General features: G+C 37.0%; 1 protein-coding gene across 1 annotated transcript in view; it reads left to right on the top strand.

Moving 5' to 3' along the window:
- prex2 (phosphatidylinositol-3,4,5-trisphosphate-dependent Rac exchange factor 2) overlaps positions 1–14,144 on the top strand; it is a 130,404-nt gene that overhangs the window by 50,985 nt on the left and 65,275 nt on the right. Inside the window, exons 14-19 of the mRNA XM_052596298.1 lie at positions 762–837; positions 1,348–1,420; positions 8,400–8,542; positions 8,908–9,000; positions 11,197–11,345; positions 11,583–11,668. Coding sequence (XP_052452258.1) covers positions 762–837; positions 1,348–1,420; positions 8,400–8,542; positions 8,908–9,000; positions 11,197–11,345; positions 11,583–11,668 — 620 coding nt within the window. The remainder of the gene's footprint in view (positions 1–761; positions 838–1,347; positions 1,421–8,399; positions 8,543–8,907; positions 9,001–11,196; positions 11,346–11,582; positions 11,669–14,144) is intronic.

Raw genomic sequence — 14,144 nt, 5'->3', positions numbered from 1 at the left:
AAGTGCCCTTGAGCAAGGCAATGAACCCCAAACTGCTAACCGGGTGCCGCAGCATAAATGGCTGCCCACTGCTCTGGGTGTGTGTTCATGATGTGTGTGTGTTCACTGCTGTGTGTATGCACTGTGGATGGGTTCAATTTTTTTTTAATTCAGTGGCTTTTTATGATGACAAGTGCCTTTTTTAAATGAGACCTTAGCTCAATGATTTATTAAAAATCAACAACAAAAAAAGAAAAGAAAAAAACAATCATGCAAAAGCAAAGAGAGAGACTTTGGTAAACGATTAATGCAATGAAGTGAGTTTACTTTTATTCTGTAAACAGTAATTTGCACACTGTCAGCATGCTAATCAAACCACCACTTCTAAAAATATAAAAACATTTTTTTTTGACATTTTCTATCACTGAATATCTCGACTTAGCATTAATTAAAAAAGTAGACTTTTAGCTCTCCAGATCAACTTTGTGTAATTTAGCGTTGTCAGCAAGAGCAAAATATGTGCAGAGGGTCCCAAACATTATGACCCTTGTGCAACCCTAAAACAAATCCGAGGTAAAAAACTTGTCTGGGCCTCCAAAAATTGAGAGGAAAGGGTTGTTGTGACGTTAAAGCCCAGAACAGCTCTCTCAAGAGCTTTTCAGGCAGATGCAAGTCAGAGCAAAGGTTAAAGTTTAGCTTGAAATGTGTGTCTCTTGAGGCTACTGTAAAGAGGAGACATTTTTTCAACTGTTCAAGTCAAATGTTCCTTGTTTTCCCAACAGGGATAAGGATTATCATCTACGAACATATAAATCGGTGGTGATGGCCAACAAGCTGATAGACTGGCTGATAGCACAGGTAAGATTTGAGACTATTATATACAGATTGGAAATACATTGACCTCCATAGGAAGTTAGACAAGAGGAAAGAATGGAGCAAAAGTGGTAGTTATTTCCTAAATAGGCCGGATAATCTCAAATATGCTGAGAGTGAAGAGAACTGTAACAATAAACTAGCGTCTAGTCACAGGGTTAGGGTTAGGGTTAGGGTATCTATAACTATGTTAAAACAGACTAGTCATCTTTAGAATACAGATTTTGATTACATTTGAAGCGTGGTTCAGATATTTAGAGGCTGCTTTCACAGTCAATGAGTGTTCAAGATAATGTGTTTGATTGTGTTTGACTCTTTGAAATTATTACCAGGCAGATAAGTGACCCGTCAGAGTTTTCACACAGTGGTGATCGGACCGTAGTGGTGTTTGTGTAAATTAAAAGTGGTTTCCTGTAGCTCAAAGGAGGGTCTGTGACATTTTGACCGCTTGTAAGCAGACCATGAGAGTGGCACTTGTCTCTTTCTCTAATGAAGGGTGACTGCCGAAGCAGAGAAGAGGCGCTGATCTTGGGGGTGGAGCTGTGTGACAATGGATTCATGCATCATGGTATGATAGCTGCTGTTTATGTCATTGTTTCATTGATTTTTTGTATTTCCTCTCTTCTTTTTTCTGTGTGTCTGTCTGATTTCTTTTGGTCTCTTTGACGCTGTATCTCTGTCAAAGTTGTCTTTTTGTGTATGTGTCATGTTAACTCATCCCAAAAGTGTCAACTGGGATGTTTTAAGAATAAATCAAAGAAACTCTTGTGAGGTGAGGTTTGTACTTTAAATCAACAGCAGCAATGTCAAAAATACAATTTGCCTATGGGAAAAGGGAAATAAATTTCACTTATTTTATTATGAGTGATTTTAACTGATCTCATCTGATTTCGATTCATTAAGTGATTTGGTCGCTGACTTTTATGGCTTTAAAGATTGATTAGTATTTATTTGTGTGTGTTTTGAGTGAGTCATCGAATAATTAACTCAACAATTAATTAAACAATAACAGTCGTTCATTACTCCAAAAAAAAAAAAAAAAAAAACATCACACAAAAGAAAATATTTCAGTGAAAAATGTGTTCACCAAAATACTTGTTCTAATATTTGTACTGATTTTTCATGGATCCATTCATTCACTAGTAAAAAAGAATATGTTTAAAATAAATTTCATACTAAGTATATTTCAAATCTGTTGACATTTACTGACACATCGCTCGAGACTTACTGATATAATTAATAAGTAATACCTATTTGAAAAACTACTTGTACACAATGCCCATCTTAATATTAGGCCTAAAATCTCACTGTTAATGAGGATTGTATGATCCTTGAACAATATCGGTCTTTAAATGCAAGTGTACTTAGAATAGTTCCACCTTAGCATAATCAAATAAACTTAAGTATTCACAATTCACAATTTGTTGTTCCAATTTAGCAGACTTTAAAGGGGTTCTCCCCTGTCATTAATCAAACAAAATATCGGCTTTGTTCAATTTCTTCTTCTCCGTGACTCTTCCAGCAAGCGCATTCATGAGTTCACAAGCAGACCACGTTCATGCGTGCATGCGTACAGACAAAACACACTTCAGATGAGCGAGACGCTTCCTGTATGCAAGCAATTGGATTTTACTCAGTTTGCGCAATTGGTATCGGTTTAGTGTTAAGTGCTATAAACAGCGTGCGTCTCCTCTGTGTATGAACACAGTGCCTGCAGGTTCTCTGTCTGTATGCTGGCCTCTATGTTAGCATGGGTTGTGCATGATCTGAGGAGTGTTTCGTCTGTTCGCATGCGTCTGTACGCTGTTCGTGAACTCATGAACTCGCTTGCAGGAAGTGTCACGGAGAAGAAGTTATTTTGAGGTCAAAGAAGTCGATATTTTGTTTTCTTTGCACACAAAAAAATTCTCGTCACTTCATAAAATTCAGATTGAACCACTGATAGCAGATGGACTATTTTGACGATGTCTTTCATATTTTTGGGGGTCTTGACAGTGTTGATTACTTGACAGTCAATGGGACAGTCACAATCAAAGCTTTTGACAGTCAAATTTGGATTTTATCCAAAATATTTTTAATTGTATTCCGAAGACGAATTAAAGGGGGGGTGAAATGCTCGTTTTCACTCAATATCCTGTTAATCTTGAGTACCTATAGAGTAGTACTGTATCCTTCATAACTCCAAAAAGTCTTTAGTTTTATTATATTCATAAGAGAAAGATAGTCTGTACCGATTTTTCCCGGAAAAACACGTCCGGCTGGAGGCGTGACGTGTGGGCGGAGCTAAAGAATCACGAGCGTTAGTAGGCTTTTGTGTTGAGAGCGTTTGGAAGCTGTGACAGCTGTGAAGGCTGAAACTGAACGAGAGCAACATCAGCAACGACTCGCTCCGAGCGGGGCTCGAACCCGGGTCTCCGGGAGGGGGACGCAATAACAAGGAGGCAGAGATATTTTAAGCAGTTTTACTCACCGCATGCGGTTCCAACACACGATCGTGACCCTTTTTCATTGGGACTGCATTATCCTTAAGAAATAAACGATGTGCAAATCCGGCGTCAAATTGGGCCTTGTTTGTAAAACAAGCATCTTCGGAATGCAGGGAACAAACAAAAACACTTGCAAAACTCCGTTGATGCTCTGTAAAATAAACTCCATCCACTGGTCCCTTAACCCCTTACTAGTAACCCCCCTTTTTTGGCATGGAGACCGAAATTACATACCCAAAATAAAAAGGTTTCTGCTCATGATTCTTTCTGACTAGATACATAATCAACCTTTGTTCACAAAGCTGACACTTTAAAGTTTACTGTTCAGGAATCAGAATCACTCAGACTGTTATGATAATAGAGATATATAAGCTCAAACATAAAAACAAAAATAAAAATATTAAAAACATATGTTTTAAATGTATTTAAAAAAATGTTGATGTAGGAAATGAGTTTGAAAACACAGTGTAGCTAAGGCCACAAGTCTTCCAAGACTTCATAAAAAATTTCATAATCGAATCTGTAAAACTGTGAATTTTATGAAATATTTTCTAAGGCCATGTCATGTGTGTTTTTAGAGAAGGCTAATCAGATTGATTTATGGCCCTTGTCATCTCTGTAAGATCTCACATGTAAACTTTCCTGTGCTCTTTGTGTATGTTTCACTGTTGAAAACTGCCCGAATCATGATTGTATTGTTCTCACCAAACGGTTCTTTCACACCTCCGCCAAGTATGACACATTATCCGCATTATTCTTTTATCATTATTCTTTTGTTTTTATTCCACCTTTATTAGCCTTGATTGTGGTTTTTCAGGCTTTACAAAGCAACAAAGCAGCGATCTCACTTCAGTCTCTCTTTGCATTTAGCCCTTATTTATCAAAAGTCTTACTATAAAAATACAACAAAACATTTTCTTACGACCTTACGTGAATTATTGAGACAAAAATGCATTATGAAGAAGAAAAGCACCTGCTATTAGTAGCATTGGTGCTAACGTTAGCATCAAGCTACATCTGACAATTTATGAAATTATTAGTACACTTTTACTCAAAACTCACTTTAAACCCCGATCGAGTGTTTATAATAACTTCCTTTAGCGATCAGGGGTGGAATTTGGTCGTTTACTGTTGTAAAAATATGTTATTTGTAGCCTTTTTCATCGCTGCACAAGTTAGCATTTCCGATGTACATTTTCGATTTTTTTTATAAAAACGCCCCAGATCTCAAGAAATTCTCATACCAAGCTTTACTATCGTAATCGCGGGTTTATTATTCGGATATTTTGTGTGTACAGAGGTGTTTCAGTGTTGTTTTGGCCAGATAACTACCAGGAAGTGTGCAGGAAGCATGTGACACGATGGGGCGGTGTCCAGATATGAAACTCTAAGATTGAAGTTTGAAAGACCCAATCAGAGTCTGAGTCACACACCGCACGAGCTGTGACTACTGCACGCACACAGAGATCGCTGGGAGAGGCTGTTTATCATCTGATCGCGTAAATCCGTGGAAAATGAATAGAAATGACGATTCTGTCTGAAGAAATATGAAGTAAACATCAGTAAATATATCCATATATCTCCGCAGATATGCATCTTTGGTCTGTAAATCCTTATTGATGCTGTTCAGTGAGTCTATGTGAACACAAATAAACCGCTCTTGACGTGACTGAATATGAGTGAGTTGTGAATTTCTATTCAAAATGTGGCATAATACGGATTTATTATTTTGCACTCCTGACATAAATCACTAAATATCTGTCACTGCAACAATGTTTTATCAAAATATTGGTCAAATATCGAAGCTTGAGTCTTTAAACTTTCCATTGATGCACAGTTTGTCCAGATGAAGTAAGACAGTGATGTTTAATGTGCTGTGAAAGTGAAACAATAATAAACTGGGGCCGTCAGCGATGTTTGCACGCAAAGGGGTTAATGCTGTTTTTTTTTTTGGTAATATGTGCAGGGTTGTATTGTCCTGGAAACCAAAAACACACTCCTTTTGTGACATTTCGCGACGCTCTCGCTCTGATCAGTGAATGCCTGTGCTCTCTCATTGCTCTGCTATACGGGAGCGCACGCTCTTCCGGCAGACGTGCCCTAGGACCCATATAAGGAAATTCCGCTCCATCTAACGTCACACAGAGCCATACTCGAAAAAAACTTTCCGAAACTTGTGACAAACCGGAAGGAGTATTTTTGGAACAAAAATACTCCTTCAAACGTACAACTTAATTTTTGAAACTTTGTTCATGTTTAGCATGGGAATCCAACTCTTTAACAGTGTAAAAAACTCAGTATGCATGAAATAGCATTTCACCCCCCCTTTAAGCTTTTACGGGTTTAGAATGACATAATAACAAAATATTCATTTTAGGGTGGTGTAACCCTTACTAACCTTATTAACAGCTTGCACCACCACAAACCGATAGTATTGTCAGTATTGCAAAAAATAAAATAAAAAATAAAATGAGTACTGTCTGGATTTACTAAAGATGTGCAGTGAAGAATTAGCACTGAAAAGGCCTGGACAAAGTTATTTTTGTGCCTGACTTTATTGAATATGCATTTGTAGGAGTATCCCTTTCAGACGCAAAATTTATGGGAGGATAGAATTAAAATGAATCACAAAACACAATTTACTAACGTTTGCACTTATCAAACTACTGGTAATTGCACCGTTATTTAACGCCCCCAAAAAGCATGTCTTAAAGATGGAAGTAATTTGCGCTGCTCTTGGTAGATTGCGCTGGTCATTATGGAAATGGTCTGGCTGTGTCTGTGTTCTTTAATGTGCGCATTGTCAGTAAATCACACACAGAATATTCAGAAGTATTCAAATACTTGCACTTTAACGCTAAGTTGGCCTGTTTAGTAAATCTCGCCCTAAGTATAACAGTTTAGTATAACAAAAGTACAACACAAAATATTAATTAAGAAAAGGATTTTTGTAGTGTGCGGGGTGTATTCACATTGCACAAACTTTTCCTCTAACTGGATTCTGCACATTCTGTCTCTCGACAACAGCCTTGACCTTCTCCACAATCCAAGTTTGACTGGCTAGTTGTCGTGGCAACTGTTTGTTTGCAGGATTCGGGTCTCATTTTCAGGGCACTCGATGCCAAAGTCCACATCATGCTCGTGTGACTCATTTATCGTCTAACATGGGCTGCTCCCAACAGCCTGCAATCCAGTTTCAAGCGTGGCAAACTACCAACAAATTTATAGAACGTAATAACTCGACTGGCTGAGCTTTCATTTTTTCGCTTTGTAAGCGATTATGGCATTCATCCAGTTAAGATGATTCACTGGGTTATGTGACCATTAAAGCTAATTCAGCTTCCTCTAATCTTGCCCATTGAAGTGTGGAGGACACTGGACCTCTTTTTCTCGTTGGGGGCATTTTTGCTACGAAAGTGAAGGGATTGTTTAGAGCCCATGTTGCCTGGGTGACAGGTTGAACTCCTGGCCTGTTCCTTTCACGGGACCCACTTTCCATAGAAAAGGCTTCCCCTCTGAAACTCTCTGTATGGTTCTTGTCATTCCAGTACATTATGTGTTTCCCTCTTCTGTGTGGCACACAAATTAAATTTGTATATAAATTTGATCCTCATCTGCTGCATGACAAGCAGCAGCCAAAACAACAACAAAGTTTATTTTTGGTGTGTTATAGAATGAAGTTGAATAGTTGTCAAATAACATGTTATTGAACATAAAACAATCAGGTAAGTATAATAGGGTACAATGGGGCTAAAGGCACACCTTAAGAAAAATGTGCCTAAAATTTATAATACTTGTAAATAATAATAAACTTTATTTCCAGACCCAGAGGGATCCATAGTACAATACAAAAACACATACATAGAGAGAAAAAAAAAAAAAAAAATAATTAAAAAACACAATTAATAAATATACAAGAAGTAAAATTAACCCTCCACAGTGTTCAGTGTCTAGCATACAGACATGTACACCATTGGTTCCACAGTCTGGACGAAAATCTTACAGAACTTCGTCTAGGGTTAGCCAACACAGCAATTAGATCATTTTTTGACTCAGACACCCTACCCATAAATCTAAACATTAAGTTACGCAAGACTGCAGCACAGGTAGGTACCCCAGCACTAACAAACATATGGCTTGCACTGGAGTCTCTTGGGACTCTTAGCAGCAGCCTCATGCTGTCATTATAAGCCACTGTAAGCTTTCTAATGCTATCTTGCTTATAACGGCACCAAAGATAGGCAGTATACATCGGTGTACAGTATGTTCTAAAGAGTGAAATCTTCACAGGGACAGAGCACATACTAAACTTACGACACAACATGTTCGCTTGCACATACAGCTTACGACGCTGCCTATAAATATCCTTGTCATCAGACAGGTCATTTGCAATAATATGGCCAAGATATGTAATATCTGTGCATACATCAAGTACAGTACCAGATAGATAAAAATCAGGAAAATGAGAATGTTTATCATCTCTACTTCTTATAGTCATAATTTTACTCTTTTTCGGATTATACTTTATATCAAAATCTACCCCATACTGTGTGCATAGTCTCACACACTGTTTTTAATAGTATTTTATTTATTGGTTTAATTATTTGGTAATTTAAGTCATATATAATGTAATATAATAATTTACAGGTATAATAATATACATTTTTAGTATTATTAATATTATTATAATTTTTTTTTCAATTATTTGGAAATTTAACTCATGCACACACTCGTTTTGTGTGTTTGTAAGTGTGTGTTCATCAATTCGTGACCCAACATTTTTATGTTGCAAAAGTAAAAAAAAAACGTCATTAGAATGAAGCAAAATATAATAAATTAAATCAATATTGGTTTATTTTAATATGTTATGTTATATCCTGAACAGTACAAGACAGTATTTTTCATGCGAGGGTTTTCTCTTTTACAGGGTGAAACTTATGAATACACACACACACACACACACACACAAACAATTAGCATGTGATTTATGTCAAATATTTCCATATTTCACTAGGGCATGAACAACAGATTTTATTAACCCCTTGCTTTTGTTTTTCGCAGTTTTGGAAAAAAGCGAATTTAAGGACGAGCCTCTTCTGTTTCGTTTCTTTGCCGACGAGGAGATGGAGGGTTCCAACACCAAACACAAGCCCGTAAAGCACGATCTTAAGATAGTGGAGAATGTCATCGCCAAGTCGCTGCTGGTGAGAGATGTCGTCTGTAATCGCCTACAGCTAATGCCACTTACAGTTGTGCACGTTGGTGTGAGCCCATGTGGTTTTCATCCACTCACATGGGGCTTTTCTGCTTCGGCACGTACGGGGGGTCTGAACTCAGGCCAGCTCTGACTCAATGGGTCTTCACCAGTAATTACGCTTGACTGTTTCTAAACCAGCCTCTCATTACACTTAAACGTGAAGTCAACTGCTTTGACAGTTTGGGCTCTTGAGAGACTGAAGTTCACATTCTAGGAGCAGCTCCAAAACATGAATTGTAATAAAATGTCACTGTATGACAAAGCCAAAGCTACTAAGTCATGATAACTGTGAATTGTGTACTCTGGTTTCAGATAAAGCCAAGTGAAGGAGGCTATGGCTTCACGCTAGAAGACCGAAACAGAGTGCCCATGGTCAAATCAGTGGAGAAAGGTTCCCATGCTGAGGTGCGTGTGATACCTTTGTGTAGGTGATTTAGAAAAACAGAGATCTTACTGATATCAGAGTTATAATTCAAACTTTATTTGGAGTACTGCTTGTGCACAATGAACATTTCTTAATATTACTCCTAAAATGTGTTTTAATGTCATTATTGATTAGGATTGTGTGATCTTTGAATAAAATAAATGCTAAATAATTAAAAGTGTACCTGAAGTATACTTGTAATAGTTCCACTTTAGCACAATCAGTTTTGACCCTGGACCACAAAACCAGTCATAAGGGTCAAATTTTTGAAATTTAAATTTCTGAAAGCTGAATAAATAGGCTTTCCATTGATGTATGGTTTATTAGAATAGGATGAATTTTGGCTTAAAAGGAAAATTAATCATTTTGACCCACACAATGTATTGTTGGCTATTGCTACAAATATACCTGTGCTACTTATGGTTTTGTGGTCCAGGGTCACAAATATGCTTCAATATATCTTTAGTTGGACTTCAGCACTACTTCTGCACAATTAAAGAGCATTAAGTACAAAATTAGTTGTTTCAGTTAAGTAGCCTTTAATTATACCAGTTTAGTATACTGTAAGTACAATTGCAGGGTATTTTTATGAAGTACATAAATATGTAAATATATTTGTAGTATAGTTAGCATTCATGTTTATTTGAATTTTGTTCATTTAAATAGCTATGCTTTTCCAAGGTATTTCCTACCATGGCAAAATTAGAAAAGAAAAAAGGTAGAGGGGTTTTAATCAGAATTTACACACCTGTTGTCAAGCTCATCTTTTAGTTTGCTTGTGCTCTATCAGACCAATTAGACAAAGATCAATTGAATCCCTAAACCTTGATAATTAACAATTAACACTCTCTATTGTGGTAATGAACATTTTGATGTATGCGGTTGTGGGCTTATAACACAAATAGACCTCAAATCACGGCAGGCTTGAGGTTCCCTTTTAGTGTTTTAATAAGTTCGATCTGTTAGATCAAACCCTGGTAAATGTGGTCAAGTGAACTGGCTCGGTTCTGACGTAAAGAGAGTAATGTTACCCAGACCCAAATTAACTTGTGCGTCACAGTACGAGGCTCCACGCTGCATTGCATGTGGATCTGTTTCCAATGAGGAGCAGAGTGAAAAAAGGTAATAAAATCCAGCTGTGCACTTACATAGATGAAGAGCTGTCTTGTAAAAATAGCAAAATGGACTTTCGTGTTTGTAACTGAAAAAAGACAGTGACAAAAGCAGAGGGGGTAAGGTAAAGAGCTATAATGAAAAGAGAAAAGTGAATAAAAAAGGGAAAGAGAAAACAACAGAAAAAGGAAAAGCTGCCCAAAGCATTTTTCTCAATGTAGAGGAAAAACATGATCCGGAAACGGAGGACTATGCATTTTATTGAAAGAGAAGAATGGTTATATTTATAGCTGTCAAGAGACGTGTCCAATCCATTCAGTGAAGCACAGACTGGATGAATTACTTCCACTTGAGAGCTCAGAGCAGGAAGTTGCACATGTAGATGAAAGGATTGAATCCTACACCTGTGAAAATGAAATTTATCTATGCTTTCAGCCATCCATTCATGCACATACATACTGTACATGAGATATATACATTAACCTCAAAATAGTTATTTCCTCTCAAGTATGCACAGCAAAATGAACAACTTCATCTAATTTGACAAACGAAGAAAAAATACATTTAGATTTTTAAGTATTTTTTAAAAATCTTTACTATTTTGTTTTTTATATTTTTTATATACTATTTTTATACTATAGTTTGGCAAGAGTCGTTGATTTATTGATCACCAAGGCTGCATTTATTTGATCAAAAATACAGTAAATGATCAGTGATATTGTGAAATATTTTTACAATTTAAAACAACACTTTTCAATATAGTTTTATTCCTGTGATGACAAAGCTGATTTTTCAGTGGCAATTGCTCCAGTCTGCAGTGTCACATGACCCTTCAAATATGCCGATTTGAAAACAGATGTGCTACTTGATGTTTTTGCAGAAACTGTGAAATGATTTACTTTAAAGTATTTGTCATAGCTTTTAAACATAAATAAATAAATAACTGTTTTATGTTTTGCTGTCTAATGCCATTCTTTCATTTTTAAGTGTCCACATCATTTTGGAACAACTGTATGTCTAGGTTGAGAGGTTATTTGATATTCCTGTGTGTGTCTCTTGTGCAGATGGCTGGTCTGGAAGTGGGGAAAAAGATATATGCTATTAATGGGGACCTGGTCTTCTTGAGACCTTTCCAGGAAGTGGAAAACTTCCTAAAGCAGTGCTTCCACGGCAAAGGTCCCCTCAGAGTACTGGTCAGCACCAAACCCAGAGAGTGAGCAGAAAACTTCTCATCTCCTGTGATCTAAAGACTTCGAAACCATACAAAAATCAATAAAGCCTGATATCAATTAAATCAAGAACCCTGCCTAATAAAAATCCTTTTTTATTGATGAATATCAGCTTGATATTTAACTGCAGCTCAGAATACACAACACGCTTGGAGCAACGGCTGGAATATGTGGTGTGTTTGGCGACCAAATTGATGTCTGTGTGTCTATCTGCTCCACAGGACTGTGAAGATCCCAGACTCTGCAGACGGATTGGGCTTTCAGATCAGGGGGTTCGGGCCATCTGTGGTGCATGCGGTTGGCAGAGGTAAGAGTGAAACAGAGAGAAGGGAAGAGAGGAAAGCTAGGCTGGGCTAAAGGAAGTTACTAATGCCCTTTATATCCTACTGTGTTTTTGAACCTCAGCTGGATCACAGCTGGAGCTGTAGGTACATGACTTGACTTGAGCCAGATTGAGAAGAGCATCACACACACATACTGTATATATCTATATATAGAGAGAACAAGCTGCACAGTCCTCGCTTCCTGCTGTGTCTGCAGTGCATTCTCATCAAACATGGTGAGAGATTAATGAAAAAAGAAAAACTATCCAGCTTGCACTGTCATCCCTGAAGACAATACGAGATTGAAGAAGAACAGTCCTTACTTTACAACTAACAGAAGCTACTTGGATCCAAAATATGTCATTTACAAATTCTAATTCTGTATGAATCCAATTAATTTGATCATTTTATTGGAGAGAGACCGTTTGCCTGAAGGGTTTGAAGTCTGGCTGATTGTGGTGGAAGTAAACAAGATTGCAAAAACGTGTTGCCAAGACTAGCTGATATTTGGTATTTTTCAATTACCACTACGTTTTTCAGTTTGGCCGGTAACCATCAGATTTTGGGATTTTTCTTATGACATTGCTGAGAACCTGGTCTTCCTTTGAAAAATATGATTTCTAGTGCACACAAACTTACCAGATTATTGATTACACTGTTGGTAGAAGAGTTTACTTCCTTTTTATTCGTGTTTTTCTGTATTTGTGAAAAATACTATGATAAGATTACATGATAAGATGTTCCTAAGTTCTTAAATCTGAAACTGTTTTACCAATTAATTTTTTTATCAAGTGAAATTTATTTAAATTCATTTATAATTTCCTTGCAGATATTGTACATTTGTTATGTACTAATTTTAAATTAAACAGTGTAGTATCATATATATCATTTAATATTGTCCATTTGTCAACCTGCTCTCAAAGATATTGGCATTGAACATCAAAACATTTGGGTTGACCACAACTTCTAACTAGCTTAATCAGTAATACATTAGTCAACCAGCTTCACTAGAAAGGCATACTTTATTTTGATGGCTAAAAATTCCAAGATATGTTATGAAACTCTAGATGGCACAGGCTGATGATATTCACAGCATTTAACTACTCGGCACAAGCTGATTGATTCATGTTGCATATGCAGCCAATGAGTTTGCTGCTTTACATTTAAATGGTTGGTTAGCATTCTCTAGAGCATTTCGCAGCACACATTCAGAGTTTCTCTGAAACCCTCCACCTTCCCCAGCTCCAACTGTATAGATCTGCTACAGGTTATTTTATATGCTATTTGTTCAGCAGTATGTCTTAAATACTCACAGCTCCATATCAGCATATGAATTAGCAGTAGCAAGTTCCTGTACTTGCTTTGCAGCTGCAGCAATAATCTACAACAACAACAGCAAGAACCATCACCAGCAGCAATTGAGCTGTGTAGCAGACCTATTCTGCCAAGAACAAATACATTAACATTGCCATATCCATTACCATGCTAAAATCTTCTGTTAGTTGTCTTGACAGAACTATAGTGACGTCAACATGCTTTTAGCAAGGTTTTGCTTGTGCCTAAACCAACACTAACTACAGTAGAATAAATAGTGAAAGGTACAGTATGGACATTTATGCTAGCCTAAACTAGTCTTTTCAGCAGGATTTGAGTTTCTCTGCCCAGATATACAAGGTCAGCTGCTCCCTCAGGTGATTGCTGTTCATAAACTCAGTGGGGAGTTATGATAATTATTACCTTGCCTAATGTGCTTGCTTGTTCTTAAAAATCGCTTCGGCCTGAGTTTTGCTTGCTGTAGAAGTGAGAGAACGTTTGCTCAGGGGAAAAAAAAAATGCAGTGTAAAGACTTCAGACCATAAAGTATGATCAGAGAAACACAGGAACATTTTTCAGAGGCGTGCACTTTTAATACAGAAAAACATATTCAGTACAAGGCTATGTTTAGGGGATTATGCAAGCAAACTATGAATATTTAGTCTCTGCTGTGAAAACTTCAAAGGTTGGCCTAGTCTGAGAAACCTTCTTTTACAGTTTAGTATCACCTGCTGTAATGCAGAAAAAGGCGCCCATGCCAAGTGGATCTGTCTGTCCTAGATGGATCATAACATTAGGGTCAAACTGTTTATGTGTCATTCAATTTGTAAACTGCCATTCAAACATGATCTATGAAAGAATTGGGTAAAACTTTAGTATTTCTGCTTATACATCTAAGTAGCTATATATGGGTCTGCTTGTAAAAAATCTTATAACATTTGTGTGTTTAGGAGATTTGTGTTGATTCATGTTTCTCCCTACCTCATTGTGTATGCACAAAAACATAATTTCAGCAAAGCTCTGTTTCAATAGTGAACCGCCTCATTGTCTAGCAACTACATAGGCAGATATCTTATAATGCTGCACCCTAGCTAGCATACAATCTTAAAAGTGACCGATATGAGACACTCTATACTGGGAAACAGC

The sequence above is a fragment of the Carassius gibelio genome, chromosome B24 (assembly GCF_023724105.1).
Source record: "Carassius gibelio isolate Cgi1373 ecotype wild population from Czech Republic chromosome B24, carGib1.2-hapl.c, whole genome shotgun sequence".
NCBI classification, from domain to species: Eukaryota; Metazoa; Chordata; class Actinopteri; order Cypriniformes; family Cyprinidae; genus Carassius; species Carassius gibelio.
The sequence above is the reverse complement of the archived record's forward strand: the minus strand, read 5'-3'. Positions and strand labels throughout refer to the sequence as shown.